This window comes from Mastigoproctus giganteus, chromosome 13 (genome assembly GCF_048544385.1).
Source record: "Mastigoproctus giganteus isolate SK-2022 chromosome 13, ASM4854438v1, whole genome shotgun sequence".
NCBI lineage: Eukaryota > Metazoa > Arthropoda > Arachnida > Uropygi > Thelyphonidae > Mastigoproctus > Mastigoproctus giganteus.
In genome coordinates this window covers 107,088,713-107,111,877 of record NC_143587.1, presented here as the reverse complement: position 1 = coordinate 107,111,877, position 23,165 = coordinate 107,088,713, and the positions used below count along the sequence as shown (strand labels likewise).

Below are 23,165 nucleotides of genomic sequence, written 5' to 3'. Positions count from 1 at the left end.
CTGTTTCAGAACGAATGAGTAAAACATAAGTCCATAAGAGTATTTTGTATTAGTAGATTGTAAAGGGAATGATACAACTTTTAATATTTTATGTCTTTTACAGTGCCGAATTAAGGCACGGGCTAGCAGGGCTCTTGACCTGAGCGCCATTCTTTAAGGGTAGAAAAATTTTAAAAATCATGAAATATATATATATATATATCCTTAGTAAGGGGTCGCTGAAAAATCTTAACTGCTCGGGTGCTGAAATACCTTGGTCTTGCCCTGGTCTCCTAGTCTGTATACTTATAAATAAATAGTTTATTTACTAAATAATAATGTTAAAAACAATGGAAAAAAATGAGCAAATATTTTTTGGATATAACGCCCTTCGCTTATAACGCGGGAGTATTAAAGTTGTTGTTTGACACACGTTATATCGAGGTTTTACGAATAAGGAATGCTTTTGCAAGTTCAGCACGTCGTTTCCTTACTACAAACATTTGGACTTTTCGTGCGATGCTGAGCAGGATGCCAATAGGTATACTAATGCAAAACAAGTAGATTTAAAGCATAAATAAGGTTTAAAGCAGAAAATACTGATCAGACAATTTACACAGGCGATATAACGACACCTTACTGCTTTGTTGCCTTGAAGCAAATCCCTAGCCACGGATATTTAATTCTCTGGTTGGGACGGTTTAATATAGAGGGAAGCACTGTCGCTGAAATGTGTGACTGGCTTTCGTGTTGTCAAACGGTTGGTTGTTAGTGATTTTGATGATTGTTGTAATATTTTGTATTTTATTATTCTTTAATTTCGGCAGATTAATAAACAGATGATTAAAAGTTATTTATTACTTTATTTCGAAGTATGATCAACCGAATGTCTACTATCACTTCATTTGTATATAGCCAATTCAATAGCTAAGATGTAGATCTCGTGCATCATAAAACTTGAAAGGTATTCAAATCCAAAGAGTTATAACAGTCATGCTACTTAATTCATAATACTAATTTTACCTATGTTGGAAACAGCAGGGCCGGGTTATTATTAGCCGCATGGTGCAAGGAAGACTGAGGTTTATGCTGCACCAGCTAAAAGAAAAATTCCCGAGTTACCCTGTGAGTGAGAGAGAGAGAGAGAGAGAGTCAGAAATAGAAGGGAATCGCCGAGGACGAGAAGAATGATGATATCCAGCTCAGGACCCTGGGTGTGCCAAGCCCATACTCACCAGATGTGAGCCCCTACATATAAGCTAAACAAGCTACAGCTTAGGGCCTCACATTACAAGGGGCCTCGCTCCATCTTAAAAAATCATTGTTTTAAGATGAAAGAAAGGCCTCATACATGTTATAGCTTAGTGTCTCAACAGGTTTAAATCCGGCCGTGGTAACAGTGGTTTCGATTTTTATCCTGTGTATGCCTGCTTGGTACAACGTGTTTTGGCTCTCGATAAGCAAGAAAGAGAAGGGGGGAATTTATTATACGAAGCTGAAGCTTTTCAACTTAATGAGCTCAAGTGGTGTATAACATTATTATTATTAGCCATATGGTGCAAGGAAGCCTAAGGCTTTTGCTGCACCAGCCAAAAAAATTTTCTGTTACCCGAGAGAGAGAGAGAATATTTTATTTATTTATAGGGCAAGTATTATATCTGTCAGTACTTTGTTTTCACCTAAAATGTTCCCATTCTCTTGATATTTGCAAGTTTTATTTTCTTTGAATTGCATGCTGGTTTTTTTTTCTTTTTTTTCAAAAAATTTCAGTGTTTTTGATCAAATTGCATGTAATATATAAAAAATGTAATGATCTTTGGTCATTTATAGATTTAAATACTACAGTTATTCACATCATTTGAACTTTAATTATTTTCTCCATAAATTTATAATTTATCCTACCTGTATTTGGAAAGAAAGAAAAAAAATACAAATACCACCTTTTACTGTCTCCTGAGATATTTTGCTATGCAGTACATTTATTCTTTCAGCTCCACCTCTTGTCAAATTATAAAAACATAATTGGAAGAGTGGTGCTATGTGATCATTTATCATATGGTGAAAGAATTAATAAAGTTACACTAATATATTACTGGCAGATTAAGTTGTTTATCAAAATATCGCAATTTAATTGAAAACATCTCAGTACCAACACAAACAATTTAGTAACGTTTTAGCAACATATCAACGATCACCTGTTGTGTCATCTGTTTTGACATTATTTTAAAAGTAATATTAGAAGGACATGTTTTTCTTTCTGTGGAACAAATGATGATAAAATGAACTTGTTTGAAAACAATAGTGCAAGCAGTTTGTCTAATTCTTACGAATTCAATCCAGGAGCCACTCTGATAGGCCTAAAGGGAAAACAGTGTATTCCTGAAACATCACCAGATTATTTCGTTGCAACATTTTAATATAAACAATGTAAAGTATTGTGTATGTTAGTATGAGTTTATTAATTCTCTCATATTCATATACAACCATAATTTTATATAATTAACAAAATCTGTTGTATCATCTATTTTTCATGATTTAAAATTAGTATTAGAAGGACATGTTCCCCTTTCTGTGGAGAAAAAGGTTTCTTTACCAAAATAAAAAGAAAACTATTAAAGATAACTTTTTTTATTTATAATAGTTCTCAAAAACTAATATTCCTATTTGTTCCAGTAACTATTTCTGTTAATCTTTCAGTAGCATCATTTAGTTTGCTGTTGATTTCAGAAAGTCTGAAGGACTTTCCAAAATAAATTTTCATATTAAATGCATAGAAAGTTTGCACATTAACTGAAACCTGCAATTTAATATTAGCTGTTTTATTAGATATATGTGATCTGAATGGATATCCATCCACAGCTCAAAATGGGAAATTTTACAAAACAGAACATCAGGATAATATATGCAAAAGGCAATTAACATATATAACAGAAGTGTTTCCAACAGCAGGCAATCTCTCCCCCCCACCACCCAGAGTTTGAGTAAGTTGGAGTAAATATTGTCTATTTTATGAAATTAAGTTGTTGAATAATAACTATTTGCATTGTATGTATAACAGCTAATTAAAAATTCAAGTTCAAGCTTAATTTTCAATTACTGTAAATCGCATAACACCACTCCCACTTTCCCCCAGGAAAAAAAGTCTGGATCCACTAGTAGCATACATATGACAATACTGCTGCATATTTGGAACTAGAACACTGTTCTGGCATCCATTATAACCGATGAGCTGGGTGGCCAGGCGTGCAGGTGCAGAAGCACATGCAATTTGAGAGGACCATCATTAAAGCCTGCATGAGCGCTGAATACAGTTAATGATTGTATTCATTGTCAAAATAATTAAGGTAAACTACTCCAGCCTTGTGCTAGAGTATAAAGAATAATGTTTGTTTTTTGGTCTGATGTAGCCAAGTGGTCAAGAGTGAGAGTGCAGTAGCACACACTCTTTGAGTAAACCATGTTACTAATAAATATGAATAATGATTGTGTTCATGATTTATTGTAAACTCCTCTGATCCAGTGGTCGTACCAGAGTATAAACAGAACATTCCGATGGCTCTAAATTTCACTGTTCATAAAACATGGATTAGAATTATAAAACCTCTTGATGTTATTATGTTATTTGGTTTTTTTTAGGAGCATTAGCAACTAAGGCCATATTGCTCCGGGATATGCGATGGTCATTCCCTGACCTTTCCGCATCCTCTGTATTTGGTGGTGACGGGCTCGAACTCTGGTCTAATCAAGAAGCGTGTGCTACGCACTGCTGCTCCTTCCTACCTGGCTATGGAGGCGCCATAAAACCTCTTGATATTTAAAATACTTTCAACATTTCTCTAAGCATAGCTACTATATTATGTCATCACTTTTCAGCATGCATTTCAAAATTATTAATGCGAGGACAAATTAGCAAAACTGGTACCTTTTCAAAGCCTAAGTGAACCCTCCCAAAGTCTCTGTTCTCCAGAGATCTTACAGATTAACAATGGGAAACTTAACAGTGGTTTCACCCTCAAGACATTATTCTATGTAATTTTCCTTTTCTCCCCAATTTTTATGTTTATTTATTTCACTAAGTCACTAATTATTTGATTAGCAATATACATATCAGTGTCGCGAAATAAGCAGGGGACAACCTGTCGAATAAGCAGTCGTGGACAAGCAGCAGCAGGGATAGCAGGTTGTGGTGGACTGCAGGGTGGGCACTGATAGCTCCATGAAAAGCCACAATGACCTATGACATCCCTGTGACGTGGTGAGTATACACAGCCATCAAATAAGTGTATTATCTGGACAGTGGAGTTCACTACTCCTGGAAGGCAGTCAGTTCACTAGGTGAAGGAAACATCAAAATATAACCAAGAGTGTCAGACCTGACCAGCCAGCTTGTAAATTCGGCTAGACATATTCAACACAGAGAAACAACAACAAAGGTATAGTATGAGGGCTAGGTTGTACCCCATAGGTAATGTACTGCAACAGACCCCGGCTATAGTGGGAAATAATCAAGGGCAAAAATGCAATGCTAAGGTGTACCCTGGAATTTGGATTAAACTTTTCACAAAAATTATATTTGATCTTGATTTGGTTACCAAATCATAGTGTTCTGATCATTAATACTTTCTATTCAAGCACTACTTTCAGTGTGATAATTCTTTAAGATTGCCACTTAAAGGAGATTTGATTGAGGTGTTTAAGGCTCTGAGAGGCATCAGTAAAATGAATGAGGATGAAATTTTCAAGATTATAAATGATGCTAGAACTAGGGGACATAAATTCAATTACGGGGGGAAATGTTTAGATTAAACTGCAGGAAGTTTTATTTTAGCCAGCGAGTTATAACTTACTGGAATAAGTTGCCTACATGGGTGGTAGAGGCCGACAGTTTGGGGAAATTCAAAGGCATCTGGATAGTACCTTCGGGTCAGGGAAGCACATAAGATAATAGGTTTAATTTCCTTTTCTTTTATTAATTATTATTTTTTTTTTATCATTGTTTTATTCGGGTTTTTTTTTTTTTTTTTTTGGCTTGTGCAGCATAAGCCATAGGCTTTCTTGCACCATGCGGCCATTACTAATACTCCCCTATTTCTTCTTCCTCAGCATCTTCACTTTTTCTGTATCAATATTGTTGTCGTGATATGCACTTGGGTGATCTTTTTCAATTTCATTATCTTCAATTCTTTCTTCACCTGAACTTTCTCTAATTTTTCTGGCAGACTGTTAAAACTTATGACCCAGATTTTACAGCTGCATGCAGTTTATATTATTAGCAAACACAGTTGATTATATAGCTACAGCTTTTAGAGGATTTTACAGCCATAGTTTTACTGATTTTCACACAAAAAAATAATAATAAAATTACAGCTTAGTATGAAATTTGGAACTAGTAACAGTGTCTGTGAATTTGCCATCAGGTGTGCCTATTTATGCTGCATAAAATATGTGGAACATGTGAAACAAAATTTACACATTACAGAGTGTTAATTATACTCTGTGTTAATATATGCTATAGTATTAAACTGTTGTGTGCATGCAGCTAAATTTGATTTAATAATGTCCTTTGGTAAGGTCCCTATGAAATATAAATGTTTAAGGAGACATATATGCTAGATTCTCTGTACATTATAAAATCTGGTAAGTAACATGCTTTGTACGCTGTATGCAGATGTGATTTTTGCAACATCAAGTGGTGGAAAACATGTAATCAGATATTTGCAAAAGAATACGATGATAATAATAATTATCCATTTGAAATGATGTGTCATTTCAAAGTGAAGATAATAATTCCATTCCAGTGCTGGTTTTGCAAAAAAAAAAAGAAAGGGGAAAGGATCTGGAACACTCCCATCCCTCTCACAGTTCATCTTATTTATCTTTCAGTTCAAATTGGCACCCATTATTCTTCTATTGTGCGCATTGGCCTGTTAGTAGTTTACTTCAGAACAGTGATTCAGCCAAACACTGGGCCAGTCTGACCATAGCTTCATTGAAATTTGCAAAGGGGAGAGGGGTATATGTAAAAACAATAGACAGACAGACAGAGAAGTAAAAAAAAGTTAGGGAAGATCTCCAGAAATGTGACTTCCTGAACAAACTGTAGATTACTGGGAACTATTCTTGATCTTGGAGAATATGGAAGGCAGTATTTTGCTGCCTTGAGCTCCCCCTAAGTTCGAATTGGATTGAGCTTCCAGTATAGTCCAAATTCTCTTCTACCCAGGGAAGGGCATCACAGAGAATTTCCAGGATTTTTCATAACTATAGTAATATCTGCACAGTGAAAATACTTGGTGGAGAGTTATGCAAATAACTTGTGGAAAGTGGTGCAAATACCTTCCTCCAAAAACATTCATACCAATGATGCAGAAAAGTGGAGCAATTAACTGCATACCATATAGGAATTGTGCTGCAAGCTTATATCAAAGAGGCCATTTTCCATCTAAAAAAACCACGTAAACATCTAATGTGCATCCATTTAGAAGGTTAAATCTGTCCAATCAATGATTGCTGTACATTAAAAATTGCACTAAAAAAAGGATGACTAGAAAAGATGCAAAAATTTGCTTTCAGCCAAAGAGTGATTGATTGTTGGAACAAATTACTTCCATCTGGTGTTGTGGAGGTGAGTAGTTTATAAAATAAATTTAAAGAATTAGACAAATTATTAGAGAGGATGCACACAAATTATTAGAGAGGGTGGGTGGTGGGTTCCCCTCCCCGTTTGGCTGATTCCTGCATAAGCTTGCTTCCTTGCATCATTTCCTTCTATTATACCAATATTAATTATTGGTAGGAGGAGGGACGTGTATAACTTCCTGCCAAGTGATGCTCATATCGATGGTGCCCAAAGTATCCTTTGCTGGTCAGAATCTGCCTAAATACATAGCAGTAGGCAGTGTCAGTAAAAATGAAGTCATGTATGATTCCCATTTTTGAGTCTGATGTATTAGTATTAATTATTTATAGTGGCAAATTTTGGAACAAAGTATGCTTATACAGCATCAGCCAAAATAAAAATTAAAAAAACATCTTCCCTAATAATTTGTCTAATGCTTCCTTAAATTTTTGCAAAATATCTGCTTCCACAACACTAGATGGAAGTCTGGTCCAACAATCATTTTTTATTATTATTGACTCATTTTATTGCAGTATGCTTCACTCCTTTAACTAGAGACCCTGAACTTCAGGGTCTCTAGCTGAAAACAAATTTTCACACATCTCTTCTACAACCATCCTTTATTGATTTATGTGCCCTGATATGTGCTGTTCCAAGAAAGAGTAATGATACCATGAGCATTTGACTTCCTCAATCCATTTAAAGCCCATAAGAGTTCAGTTAGGTGTCCTTGCAGGTGTCTAGTTTCCAAGTGCTGCAATTTGTAGAACTGAAGTCTTTTAAGGTTTTATTTTTTCAAGGTTCTTTTTTATTTCAAGAACTGCTGGGAATCATCATAAAACAAGTAAATACATAGGCTGTGTTAGGGTAACTAAGAGTAAAAACAGGTGCATGTATACTTGCACATACACCAATGCTATGATTATAGTAAATAAATTTGAAGTGCTGGTTAAGAGAGCAAATGCAGACATCACTGGGGTTTCAGAGACATGGTGTCAATCAGATATATGAGATGCAGAATTTAAGTATGGGAACTACAATATACAGGGTGATTCACTACCAGTGCGACAAACTTGCAGGAGGTGTAGGGGGCACAAAGACGAATTGGAATCACATAGCATTGCAGGGTCCGAAATGCCTTCGTCATGCGGTCGAGGATGTTGAACGGGAGGTCGCGTGAACAGTGATCCCGCTGGAAGTCAGCATTTGCGAACCGGTTCCCCAGGCAGTAGGATGGACGAGTATTGAAACGTTGAACTGGCCGACATGCACCTCGAGTATGGAGCTGCGGACTGTAATGGGCACGCCGCTCTGCGCTTGTACCAGGAACGTTTCCCGCACAGGCGTGCTACTCATCATACAATTTTCGCATCTGTGCACAGAAGGTTACGTGAGACTGATTGTTTCACGAGAGGTACCATGAATCGAGAGCGAATGACGAGGTCGCCAGACAATGAGGAGAATGTCCTACATCTTGCAGAAGGCAATCCGAGTAAGAGTACTCGAGCGATAGGCCAACGATTGGGTATTTCCCAATCCACTGTATGGAGGATACTGTCAACAAACCAAATGAGTTCATACCATCTGCAACGCGTCCAATCATTGGAGTCTGCGGATTATCCGCGTCCAATCATTGGAGCCTGCGGATTATCCACTCCAGAGGACATTTGCTACTTAGTTTCTTCAACAGAAACGGTTCGCAAATGCTGACTTCCAGCGGGATCGCTGTTCGTGCGACCTCCCGCTCAACATACTTTACCACATGACGAAGGCATTTCAGACCCTGCAATGGTATGTGATTCCGATTTGTCTTTGTGCCCCCTACACCTCTTGCAAGTTTGTCGCACTGGTAGTGAATCACCCTGTATACAGAAAGGACACACAAGATAGGTGGGGAGGGGCAATGCTCTTACTTAAGAAGCACATCAAATCTAACACACATGAGGAGGCAAAAATAGATGTATGGAAGTTTGTCTTTAGCCAACAGGTGGTTGATTATTGGAACAAACTTCCATTTGTTGTTGTGGAAGTTGATAGTTGAAACTATTGGAGGTAATGAATAGGTAAAGTGGGAGTGTCGTGTTTTTTTTTTTTGGCTGATGCTATATAAGCTTGCTTTCTTGCATCATTTGCAGCTGCTAACGTTAAGAGTACCATTACCATTGCCTTATATGACAGGATAATCTTCATAACCTTCATGTCCCTGCTGGCATGATTAGATCAAGACTAGATCATATTGTAATAATATTGGCAGAACCTCATGAGCTGTCATAGCACCTTGTCTACAATACTTAGGGAACTTCGTATCAGACAGTATAAATACCCTAAGGTCTCTTTCATTCTTCACCACCTTGAGTGTAGCACCTAATTGATATGTCATTCTGGATTAATGCTGCTGATCTGCAGAACCTTGCGTTTCTCAGTGTTTCCCATCTGCCTAATTTTTCTAGATCAGGTTGTAATAACATATACCATGATCTGTCATTAACCACCCTGCCAACCTTTGTATATATGTAAACTTAGGCAATAATCTTGATATCCATTTAACAATATGATTAATAAATATTGAAAACAGTAAGGGGGTCCAACACAAACTCTTAGGGACTCCATTAATAAAATTAGTTCGAGCAATACCCACATTACAAAATGTGTGAGATAATATGTACATACAGTATATATTATCACACACAGATAACAGAGTTCCTCCACATGTTGGGAAATGTGAAAAAATATTTATTGAATATTTGGAGACTGCATTTTCAGCAGTGCCTTTCGACAGTTACGGTTAGCACATTCCTAAGATGTTAATTTAACCAGACTAATTCTGATAAATTGAAGTTGCATCTGTCTGGTATCCCCGCTTGACTTGAAGGATGGCATCAGATGCTTTTGTATTTAAGGAGTGTTAACAAAATAACTGATGGTCACTTAGAAAAGTTACTGATATAAGGCATTGTCCATTCTGGTACTTTATAAAACAAACTTTTCTCTTCAACAAACAATATGCTTTCACAAATTCTGTTACTGGGACATTCAACCCTAGGGACTCACATCTGGTGAGTATGGGCTTGGCAAGCCCAGGGGCCTAAGCTGGATATCATCATTCTTCTCTTTCTTGGTGATTCCTTTCTACTTCTCTCTCTCTCTCAGGGTAACTCAGGATTTTTTTTTTTTTTTTTTTTTTCGGCTGGTGCAGTATAAACCTCAGGCTTCCTTGCACCATATGCTAATAATAATAATAACTGTACTTGGATTAATGCAAACCAATCTCAATTCTAGTTGTATGGTCATTTAATAACTTTTTGAGTATTGTGTACTTGAATGATTATTAACCTCCAATGCATTGTAAATGCATTTCAGAAGGCAACATAGAAGAAATAACACAAGACATACTGTCATTCACAAATAAACTTCTGCATTGCCGGAATAAAAATCTGTTGGAGAGAAGAACAAGTTTAGTTGGGGGCATAAAAGAATGTCTTATCAAGAAAAATTGGGGTTCTGTAAATTGCAGTCTCTGAAAACTAAGCAGCTGCAAGCCAATTTGATTGAACTGTCTACAGCTTTAGAAGGACTAAGTAAACTGAATAGTAATGGCAGTTTTACTCTTTCTCATATCATATCTCACACACACACACACACACACACACACACACACACACACACACACACACACACACACACACACACACACACACACACACAATGGGACATAGATTTAAATTGAAGAAAGTTCATTGCAGAATAGATGTGCAGAAATCTGTTCATATTGGAGTATTTCAGTAATGATGATAATTTTTGATTTCAGAAAAATTATTTGCTTTTATATTACTTTTTTTTATTTTTATTTACTATTTCATTTCATGCTCTTGTGTCAGTTATTCTGTTTTGAATTGGCTTTTCTCCTGGATTTCAGAAAAATGGGTAGACAAAGACGAGCTCTTAGAGATTCTGTAGATAATTCAAATGGAAGAGAGAACAAGAAGACTAGTTCTGCTAAGGAAGGAAACAAATCAAGACCCGGTGGCAGTAAGAAGAAAAACAGCAGGCTTATTATTTTGTTTATTATTTTCAATGTAACTGTAGTTTTGCTTAGTGTCATGTACATGTATTATCAACACTATTTGGAAACTTTGGTTATTACTCCTTTATCAGTTCCAAAAGTAGTTCTTAAAACTGAATTAGATGTGCCAGAAAAATTTTGGGGTTCTTATCGCAGTGGTTTATATTTTGGCCTTCAGACCCGTCATCCACAGTCATTAGTTACAGGACTTATGTGGTTTACCCAAAAAATTGTACATAATAATTTGCCAGTTAGACATTGGTGTAGCCAATGGGATAATCTGAAAAGGTATGGATGGCTACAGCATGATGGTGTGAACTTTGGAGTGCAGGAAATTGAAGAAGAAGAATTTATAATTACAACTTCTTTTATCAAAAGACTTGGTGGTCTTCATGGTGGTGACTGGACAGCAAGAATTACTGTAAATCCAAAAGTAAGATACCCTTTATATTTGGTAATATGACTTTTCATGCTTCACTCATTTTATATACACTAGCATTACTTGTGCAGATGCATAGGTTACTTGTATACAGGTTGTTCCAGAAGTTTTGCACTACAATTGGATTGAAATGGGAACTAAATGAATATATAAATCACATGAAACATTTTCATACATAATTTAGAGCACAGAATGGCAAAATCCTAATTCAGTCAGTGTACTGAACACCTCACTAACATTGTAAATGAAATTTAATGGTAACCAATTTACAGTATTAACATTTATTTTTAATATAAAAACAGACATTCTGGCAGATCTGCAAGTCTTCTATGGCCATGTTAATATAAATAAAATGGAAAGGACTTAATATGAAATATGACAAATTTAAGATTGAGCAAGAGATAAAACTATATTCATATATTTTTATCTCTTGCTTCATAAAACTATATTAAAACACTTATGCCACGTGGATTGGAGAAAACAAAATAGGTTTTCATTGTTACTTACATCATTTACAAGGTATGAACACTAAATTGTTAGCTGGTAATGTTTCAAGATTCTTTCCATATTCTATCATCAGACCTAAATGAGGTTTTCTTAATTAGGCCTCATTTACTTTAGGCCATCTCAATTAGATCTGCTGATAGGACTCAGAAAGTCCTGAAAATTTAACGGTTTATTCTTGTTGCAGTGCATGTAAATGATATAATTAGCTATGATATAATTAGACTACTAATTAAAAACAGAATTGAGCATATCACTATTAAAATAGGAAAGCAATAAAAATATGTGCATATACTCTCCTTGGCAGCTTAGTCAGCATGATACATTGCATCTGCAACTTGTTTGGAGTGCTCTGTGTTTGATTCTTGTTGACAATTGAAGGGATTTCCAAAATCCTCTTTATTTGAGGCTCTAGTTAGTTGATCTTAGGATGAGAGCATAAAATTTTCTCCCATGAGTTATTCTGTGTTTTTCATCTGCACAACGTGCAAACTGCCAATGAATACACACCTCCACAGGCATAACATACTTACGGTTATGCTATGCCATTAATACAATGTTTATTATTTTATTATATATAATACATTATTATTTACTTAATGTATTAATCATTCCAAGTTATTCATGTTTTAAAAAGCCAAAGACAGAACAGAATTTTGCTTCTTCTCTTGATAAGTTCTATTAGAGCAGCAATAAAACTCACTCAGTCCTGAACCAAACTTGTTCCATGGTTGGATTATCTCAAATAAGAACAGCCATCCCTTTCTCAAATAACCTAACGGCTTCAGTTACGCTTTTTGTTTTAAACTGCTTTACTTGCCGTGCTGGCTTTTCCTTACTCCTCATTGTTCTATCTCAATCAGATCTTCATTGGACAGCTCAGCATCTCCATGACATTACTTGTATCCACTTGATTGCAGCTAGTTTCATTTGAAAATTCCACAGCTTGAAACTTGCCACTATTCCTAAATTTCAGGAACACTGTGAACACACTCCAGCCTAATTCCACCACAAACTATTCATCATAGCCCAAGTGACTTCCTTCTGTAATACTACTGTTGTCAGCAGACTTTAGTGTTGTACCCTCATCAGAACTTCCAAACTGATGCCTGGTTCTTGCCTTCTGTCTCATTGTTCAGTTGTCACATGGTCCACTAAATAATAGACTTTGATTTCACTTTCACCCCATAATCTCTTAGTTGAAACAAAGGGGTTGTATTAGACAACTTGCACATTGTCATACAGGTTTTCAGTGTTGTTAACAGGATGGCCAGGCCCCATTGTTTAGCTTTTGTTTCATATAATACTTCTTGATGATGGGAGAGAATAAGTAATAGTTTTCAAATTTAAAATTAAAAACAATGTTATACTGAAACATTGTTTTCCAGGATTTCAGCATAATTCAGAAAAATGTAATTGCAGACTGTTGGTATAAGAAAAGCATTTCATAACAAATGGGCTATACTTTCAGAGTCAATTCAGCACTAGAAAACAATGAAAAAGGTATATATAAATATGCATCCAATTTTGAATGCTTATAGAACTATGGCTGTTTGAATTTTAAACAATAGCCATGGAATTTTAAATAGTAAAAATAATAAGAATAATGAATGAAAATAAGCAGATACATAATAGTAAAGTGTTTATTCATACAACAACATGATGGTACATGTTACTTATATTCTTTTATTATTTGTTGCTATTGAAAAACTGTATAGCCATTTTACTATGAAAAGACTGTAGAAGGGAAAAAAAAAAAAATCACATAAGACTGTTTATAGCCCCGTTTTTCTTTTAATTCAAATGTCCATAGTTCCATAACCGTTCAAAATTAGATACATGTTTATGTAAATGTTTTTCATTGTTTTTAAATATATATATATATATATATATATATATATATATATATATATATATATATATATATATACTGCTCCTACTTGAGAAGCCATACATTCTGCATATTGACAGATGGTTAACTTTTTTTTTTTTTTTTTTTATGAAACCCCAAACACGAAAGGTATCAAAAAACCTATAGTACTTAGTACCATGCATGGGTTGAAGGAGAAGTATGGAGGGAGGGGGATGCCGGAAACGTTGCTCTAGAGACTAAACATGGGTTTCACCACTTCAAGCCTCCAATAAGCAAAGTGGTGGTATTTCACCGGTTGATGAAAGTCATCTACCACCTCTAGACTAGACTCTCTCAACTACTACCTGGTTCTGGTGATTGCTCTTCATGTTGTTTGCATGTTGATCAGGGCTGCCTAGTGATATTCTGTAAAAAAATAATACCTGGCCTTCATAAATTGTGCTCAGAAAGTCATTTTTTCAGCAGGTGGTATAACTGACTATATAGTGTTTATTTTATTTGCATACTGCGAACCAGATATCTGGTTTTCATGGGTAGGGGTGGGTGAAGAGATAAACTTGAGAATTTTTCTGCTTCTTGTTTTATTAGAAGAATATGTTTATATTTGTTTTCTGATCAGTCTAACCTCTCTTTCACTATACCTTGGATGGTAGGGTGTAAATTGAGACAGATTTGGGTAGGGGGAAGAAGTTTCCAGTGCAAAGGAGAGGATTGTGTTGGAATCTTGAAGTTGTATATTGTGTCTTTGCTATTCTTTATATTAAGTATAATGGATATGTTAAATAAGAATCAGGGAAATCAACTTTAGTTCTTTCTTTCCTTATTAATATCAAATTACTGTTGCTCAGAGCAAAACGGATACAAAAATAGATTGTGACAAGTTTAATAATAGGAAATATACATATATTAGATTAGATACATACATATGTATGTATACATTTGATTAGAAACATACATATTAGATACAATATATGTATCTAATCTATGTATATTTCCTATTATTAAACTTGTCACAATCTATTTTTGTATCCGTTTCGCTCTGAGCAACAATAATTTGATATTAATAATGAATCCAAAGCACACAGGCCTCTTTAATCATATTCTTTCTTTCCTTACATTCTGGGAGCTGCACATGTGGAAGACCTCGAGGCAAGTGTTTTCACCATCCCTAATTTCACATTTATGGGGTGGTTGATGTGATGATTTATAACCAGCCCTGTATTTGTTTGTCTTTCTAAACATTGATATGATAAGCAAGTAATTTTTTTTAGATATATGAACATGTCCAAGAACAGTAGGGCCTGGGCCTTTGTTTCTGTTTCAAAATTTAAAATGATGTTGCTCTTTTATCTGTTGTACAAGAATAAATAGAATGATTATAATTTTTCATTGTGAAAGCGGCATCCATAGTTATTTCTAATATTTTGGATTTGAATGTTGATTAGTGTTAGCAGTAACAAATAATGCCTGGTAGCAAGTTTATACAGCATCAGCAAAAAAAAAAAAAAAAAAAACTCCCCTCATCAGTACACCCCTCTAATAATCTGTCTTATTCAAACTACCCACTTTCACAATACCACAGATGGAAGTTTGTTCCAGCAATCAATTTATTCACTGGCTGAAAGCAAATTTTCACAAATCCATCCTGCAGCCAATTCCTTTCAATTTAAAAATATGTCCCCTTATGTGTGTGTTGTCCAAGAAAGAAAGAATAAAGGTGATATCTGATTTAGTGTACTCAATCCTTTAGGGCATTAAACATTTCAATCAGGTCTCCTAGTTTCCAGGTCCTGCAGTTAACTGAAGTCTTTCTTTGTAAAACTGCCTTTTCATGCCCCCTGATAATCTTATTGCTTTTCTCAGCTCCTTAAAATGAGACTTCCAGATATGCATTACTCAAGGATTGGCCTAATCACTGTTGTATACATAGGATAATCACCTCCTTGTCCCTTCTGACAAAATTCCTGTATATCGCTAACAGAACTCCATGACACATCCTAGCTAGTTCTTGATTATTGCAATGCCATAATCACCTCAAAGACCATCATAGTGCCAAACAGGCAAGTCTGATTATGCAAAGTTGTATAGGGAATGTGGCAGAACATTTCACGATGGTCTCGTAGTCTTCCTTGCCAGGATGCCAGTATGGGGGGGGGTCTAGCATTGTTGTGTTGAAGAACAAATTTCCTTTTTTCTCTATCCTCGCTCTTATAATTAGTCTTCAGTACCTCCTTTTTTTTTACCTCCACAAAACAAGCAGAATTGGCTGTGACCTCCCTTTCCAGGAAATCTACAAGGATAATCTCCCATCCCAAAAAATTGAACACAATTCCCCCCTCCCCATCAAATGATTGAGCCTTGAATTTCTTCTTCATTGGTGAAACCTTGTTTTACTGCTCCATAGACTGTTATTTGATTCCAGTTCATAGTGGTCATACTGCTCTGCTGTATAAGCTTGCTTTCTTGCATCATATGCCTCTACTAATGCTAATATTCCAAGTCAATGTGTTAGTCCTTGCAAATCAGTTTATCCACTCTCTCTCCCCTACTTTTCTGCCATTGCTCCAACACCCTGACCTTATGATGTCCTTCAAACCACCGTCACTATCACTGGCATGCCTAATCCACTAACTGTGTTCATGTTGCCTGCTATGTCCCCATATATATGAAGAATTATGAATAATTCTTCATATATATGTGAGTCTTGATGGGTGCAATGTTCTCTGCACTCAGGATCTTGTTAATGCACCAATATACAAACATCAACATTTACCCTCCATTTTCACAAACTAGTACAGCCATTGCACTAGGCATATGTTAAATAAGATCATTGAAACTTCTTAGATATTGACAGTAATTTTTAAATTTTCACCTTAATGTGCTTAATAAGAGGAGCAGCCCTCTTATATTAAACATTTATAGTACCATAGTTAATTTCTCTGTATACTTAAATTTTGTTAGCGAAACATGAGTTTTGTAAAATACAGTGCAACCTCAATATAATGCGACTCTTCATACCATGGATATGATTATCTCCTCCAAAACACATTTTTTAAAAAAATTAGTTTGTTCACAGAACTAGCAATTTCATATTGAAAAAAGTGAATACTGTAGATATTTGTATCTACTGTGCATCCTACTACCATATTTCCAAGAGGGAAAATTAACTAAAAATCAGCTGTATATTCACTTTGATATAGTCAGTTGCGGAGTAATTTTTGTGAACAACAGCACTCGTCAGAGACTAATTACTGTAGACACCCAGTTTCTCCCCTCAGCTAGAGATGCAATAAAAGAGTATATCAATGGAACATAAATTACAAACAGCTACTTCTGGTGGAGAATATGGCTACCGTTCGTCAAGTGCATTACATTAGTTAAAAGGTAAATTTTTGTAAAGAGCAACACATGACACTCTTATGCTTATGATTGCAAAAACTGCTAGGGGCTAAAGCAGAAATATACATCAAAATACTATGATAGGCTGGACAGTTTGGTTTTGATTTATGTAGTTTTCCCAAAACATGGTAAATTTTAGGGCATCAGAAATAAATACACAACAAAATTAATAAATCAGTAGGACTGAAGTAATGGCCACAAAAAGAAAAAACTATACAGTTGAAGAAAATTAAAGATTATTTTAAGAATTAATAATGGGCAAGCAAAATTCAGTATATTTCACAAGTGTGGAATTCCAGAAGGAATGAGCCATGGTTGGATGAAATAGGAAGAAAAATTGCATTCATTCGTACGCTTCATAGAAGACGAAGTAGGCCTCCAAAGAAAGAAAGCTAGACTTTGTGAAAACAGTAATATGGACCAACACTTATACAGGTGGTTTGTACAGAAGAATAGTGAAGGAGTACCAATAATTGTGAAAGCATAGACACAAATTTCATAAGTTACATGGCGGAGATGATGAAACATTTAAAGCTTCTGAAGGGGAAGCGGCTTTAGAGATGGTAGGAATATCCCAGCTTGTCATGGGATATCAAAGGTTAGTCTTGTAGATGAGTCTGCATTTGGTGACATTACAGCAGCAGAAACATTTCCTGAATTTTGCATAACGTGATTCAAGATGGTGAATTCACAGATCAACAGTAGTACAACTGCACAAAACAGTGCTATATTATAAACTTCTCCCCGACAAATCACTGGGTATTAAAAAGGCACCCAACAAAGTAGTCATGAAAACTAACTGAGGGAGAATTACTGTGTTACTGTGCACAAACAAGACTGCAATTCACAAGCTAAAGCCATTCTGCATTGGTAAAAGTCAATGCCCCCAGTGTATTAAGCATGTCAACATGAAATTTCTATCTGTAATTTATAAAAATAGCTCCAATGCTTGGATGACAAGTGATTTTTTGCTTCATGGTTTGAAAGTGAGTTTGTACCACTGGTGAGACACCACTTGCTTTCCAGAAAACGTGAAGAAAAGGCTCTGTTACTGTTGGATCAATGCTCAGCTGATGTCCTAAAATTTAAAGTAGCAAAATCAGTCTCATTTCTGCCAAGGAACATAATTACACTAATTGAACCCATAGATTAGGGCATTATTCAAGCCTCCAAAGCTTACTGTTGTGGTGAGCTACTTGCTGGTACTGTGAACTCAGAATTTCTGAAATTATAACACTGAAAGATGTATACCATATTGGATTAGCATGAGAGAAAGTAAGCTCAGCAGCAATTGAAAAGTGCTGGAAAAAATATATTAGAAAAGATGAAATCACTAATAATAACCTTGAATTGTTTTCTGTATTTATAAATGATATTGATGATGGTATATCAAGCTTAATGTCCAAGTTTGCAGACGATACGAAGGTTGGCAGGGTTGTCAAGGACACTACTGACACTATGCTACTGCAACAGGATCTGGAAAGATTGAGCAGATGGGCTGAGAGGTGGCAAATGAAGTTTAACATTGACAAATATAAAGTACTACATATGGGAAACAGCAACCCCAGAGCAATGTATCAACTCTGTGGTACTACACTGACAGTGGTAGAGAATGAAAGGGACCTGGGGATGGTTGTGCAGGCAGATATGAAGTTTTTTGAGCAGTGCAGACGGGCTGCAAGAGTAGCTCATGGTGTATTGTCGATGATATATAGGAATTTTTCTAGCAGGGATAAGGAGGTGATTATTCCCTTGTATAAGGCAATGGTCAGGCCACACCTAGAGTACTATATACAGGTCTGGAGGCCTCATTTCAAGAAGGATGTAGAGATGCTGGAACGAGTACAGAGAAGGGCAACAAGATTGGTGAATGGAACAAAGGGGTGCTCTTACGAAGAAAGGCTTAAGTTTTGCAAATTACAGTGTCTGGAGACTAGGCACCAGCGAGGTGATCTGATAGAGGTGTATAAAGCCTTGAATTGTTTGAGCATGCTTAATGCTGATGGGATTCTTCCTCTTGCTCAGAATAATCACCTGAGAGGGCATAAATTCAAATTGAGGAAAGACATATGTAGGATAGACATGAAGAAATTTGCCTTTAGCCAGCGGGTGGTTGGTTGGTGGAACAGACTTCCATCCCTTGTCATGGAAGTTCATAGCCTAAAATAAGTCAATACCTGTCCAGCTGAGCCTAAAATTAAGGCTCAGCTGGACAGGTATTTCGAACAAACAGGGGTGAAGTGGAAGTGGTTATTTTTTATTTATTTATTATTTATTTATTTATTTTTTTTTTTTTTTTTTTGGCTGATGCTGCATAAGCTTGCTTTCTTGCATCAAATGCCTCTACTAATGCTAATTAACAACATTTTCAAAACAAGATGCAGAGGCTGCTTGTAACATACTTTGTGGCAGTCTTGGAGCAAATGACCTGGTTGGTTGGATTGAAGTGGATGCAGAAGCTCCAGTTGCTCATTACGTGAGCAAGGAAGAAATTGCAGCCTCTGTAAATAGTGGGAAGACCAGTGACTCGTAAGGAAAAAGCACCAGAAATTAACAAAGTGCTTGAAAACATTGAGGTGATGGTATGGTTAGAACATCAGAGTGATAATGAACATCTTCAATTATTGCATCTGACCACTAGGAAGAACTGTGTACTGAAAAAAATGCTCTCATCAGTTCCAACAAACTAAATTACATGACTATTTCAGAATGGATGCATAAAATGTAAATCCATAATAGCATTGTGTATTAATAGAATGTAAAGGGAGTGATATACCCTTTAATATTTTATATCTTTTAGTTTGTATACTTATAAAACAGTAAATTAAGTATTTATTTACTAAATTAGGTGTAACTATGTTTAAAAAAACTGAGCAGAAATGGTAAATTTTTTTTTTTGGCTCTAATGTGCTTTATTTAACTTGGGTATTAAAGTTATCACCTGATGCTCATGCTATATTGTGGTTGCACTGTATATGAAGTGTTAGCTGCAGTAAAGGTAGATTTTCTTTGCAGACTCAACTCTGTTTTTAAAATTAATGCAGTGTTCTATTTGAAAATAAAATAAGCAGTACTGTTTTTTTTTAAAAAAACAGTACTGCTTATTTTATTTATATATTTTGTTAATATAAGCTTATTTTGTTAATATAAGCAGTATTGTTTTTAAAAAAAGCAATACTGCTTATATTAACAAAAAAAAAAAAAAAAATTATCACACCAGGGAAAGGTGAAGGAAAGACATTAACTTTATGGAAGAATCATAAATTTTAATACATCTGCTAAGATGATTTTCGACACTTAATCATAAAATAATTGAGATTTTGCCTTAATTTTATTAGTTTACTTTCATTTAAAGTGTTTGTCACAATTACTTGCCAATTTATGTATTTGTTTATTTACAGGTTTCTAATAGCACAACCCTAGTCCCTTTGTCTCTCTTGTTTTATATAGCTACAAATGGCCAAGGAAGCATTTCTCCTCACATAGTGGATGAAAGTCGTTTAATCAGAATTACTGGTGAAACCAATTCTCTTGGAAAGTTTACCCTTAGTTTTCGTTCAGATCCTGCAAATAGTGCTATAATTAAGTATAATTATTTAAATACTGTTGCACCTCCTGGACTTAGCCAGTTAAAGGAAACAATTCTTCATAACCTAGCAGTCTTTCCATCTAGGAAAAGTGATGTTCAAGTGTTTGGTTTAAGAGGACAATCTTTTCATCAAGATGATAATAAAAAACAGTCTAATTTTATTGTGCATCAAGTAACTGTTCTTCCACCATTTGAAATGGAAGTTGTATTTGAATCTGCTAGTTTCCATGATCGACCTGAGCAGCTATTTGGGCCTTTGTATGATATACAACTGGGCAGTCATAGAAACAAATTTGAAAAGAAATTTGAAGAAATATTTATGCTTTCTTCCAAGGGTTATTCAGGAAATGAAATTAAAATTGCCCAGAGTATACTGAGCAATATGCTAGGTAGCATTGGCTATTTCTATGGCTCATCTCTTGTTCAGTCCAGATATAACAAGGAGCCAATCAAATACTGGGATATTCCACTATACACTGCTGTGCCTTCCCGTTCATTTTTCCCAAGAGGATTCCTGTGGGATGAAGGATTTCATAATCTGCTTATCAGTCAATGGGATAGTAATATTACAAAAGACATTCTTGGTCATTGGTTAGATGCAATAAATAGGGAGGGATGGATTCCAAGAGAACAAATTCTTGGATTAGAAGCAAGGTCTAGGGTACCTGAAGAATTTATTGTTCAGAGAAATACAAATGCTAATCCACCTACTTTTTTTCTTACTCTAGAAAATCTTTTAAGGCAAATGCAAAGTGGTCATATTCCAGAGGATAAATCATTATTAAAACTAATATTTCCAAGGTTAAAAGCATGGTTTGAATGGTTTAACACCACACAATATGGAAAGCTGCAAGGAACTTATCAATGGAGGGGAAGAGACAGCCAAACAGATAAGGAACTTAATCCTAAAACACTCTCATCAGGGCTGGATGACTATCCTCGGGCATCCCATCCAACAGATGATGAAAGGCATTTAGATCTTCGCTGTTGGATTGCAATTGCAGCAGGAGCTATGTCAAATATTGCCCAGTTAATTGGAGAACAGTGGGAGTCATATTCTGCAACTCATAAATATTTGACAGATAATAAAGTTCTAGACACTCTTCATTGGTCTGCTTCATCACAGTCATACAGTGACTATGGACTTCATACTGACAATGTTAAGTTAGTGCAACCCAAGCGTCCTCCCATTCCACCTGGACAAACCCATGCAGCTACCAAGCTAGAAAAGGTTCGTGTTGTTTTAGAGGATCCACAGCTTAAGTTCATAGATAATTTTGGATATGTAAGTTTGTTTCCATTTTTATTGCAAATAATTAGGCCAGAAAGCCCAAAACTTGGAAAAATACTCTCAGATCTTAAAGACCCAAAGTTGCTTTGGACAAATTTTGGTCTACGTTCACTAGCCAAAACATCGCCATTATATATGAAATACAACACAGAACACGACAATCCTTACTGGAGAGGTCCTATCTGGATAAATATTAACTATTTAGCAGTTCGCGCCCTACATTATTATAGTGCAGTTCCAGGACCTTATCAAGAGGATGCTTTTACACTTTACAAACAACTTCGAAAAAATATTATTTCTAACATATTAAGTGAATATATAAGGACTGGTTACATATGGGAACAATACAATGACAAAACAGGTCATGGAAAAGGATCTCATCCTTTCACTGGTTGGTCAGCACTTGTTTTACTTATGATGGGTGAATTATATTAAGTATTAGTAAAATGCTATATTGGTACTTTTAGACTATTTAAAACTTTAATTATCATTAATTGGGAAGGAAAAAAAGTAGAAACTAATTAAAATGGAATGTGATAAGAGTCTGGATTTATCTAAACTTTTACAATAAGTACAAATCTTCAGTTTTGTGTATATTAAAAGATGGGGATGGAGGGGGGACTTAAAATGAAATCATAAAGCACAAGAATTAGTTTATTTATACATATTTTGTTATGATCTGTTCACTAATGAAATAAACAAGTGCACAAGAAGAAGAAGTATGCCTTTCCTTTGTATTGTTCAAAACCAATTTAATGATTTGCTGTGGTTACAAACTTTGGCAACCTCTATTTTATTGGGAAACTTTCTTTATTAGTGATTACTGAGAACATTTTTTGACACCATGGCACAAAGGGTGTATCTAATTTGCAACTTTTTATAACAAATAATGCAAGCAGTCTTCACATTTACTTATTCACATAGTGATGTTTTATTCATTAATCTATGGAAAAGTACTCCATTGCCTCAGAATTTATCAGACTGTGTTGGAATTACTTTTTTATTTATGTATTTGAGTTTAAAATGTATACATGTGCTTTAAAACAGCAAACTACTAGAAAAATTAGTCCATTAAAACAGTTTTATGTTAATAAAGTTAAAGTAACAACAGATCTAAAAGTCCTGAAAAAAAAAAAAAAAAAAAGGAGATAGATACTTAGTCCACAAGACAATAAAAGCAAATTCAACTGTAAGCACATGAATCCTATATTTCTTGTTTGTGCAGAATGTAAAGGGGTTGAACCAAAGGTTATTAAATATGCCCATATTAGATATAGAAATATCTAATATGGAAGAGAATTATATAGAAATATTTTGTACTTGTAATTGCCAATTTTATTCTAAAAGGGTATTGATCTTTAATAAATTCATTAGTCTTCTATTCAGATTAATGGACACAATTGTGGAGA

General features: G+C 35.2%; 1 protein-coding gene across 1 annotated transcript; it reads left to right on the top strand.

Moving 5' to 3' along the window:
- Nucleotides 1-699: 699 nt before the first annotated feature.
- Nucleotides 700-22,359, top strand: GCS1 (mannosyl-oligosaccharide glucosidase). Its single transcript, XM_090387019.1, has 3 exons — nucleotides 700-739; nucleotides 10,515-11,094; nucleotides 20,278-22,359. The coding sequence occupies exons 2-3, from the start codon at nucleotides 10,519-10,521 to the stop codon at nucleotides 22,189-22,191; spliced, it is 2,490 nt and encodes an 829-aa protein (XP_090243145.1). The 5' UTR covers nucleotides 700-739; nucleotides 10,515-10,518; the 3' UTR covers nucleotides 22,192-22,359.
- The last annotated feature ends 806 nt before the right edge of the window (nucleotides 22,360-23,165 follow it).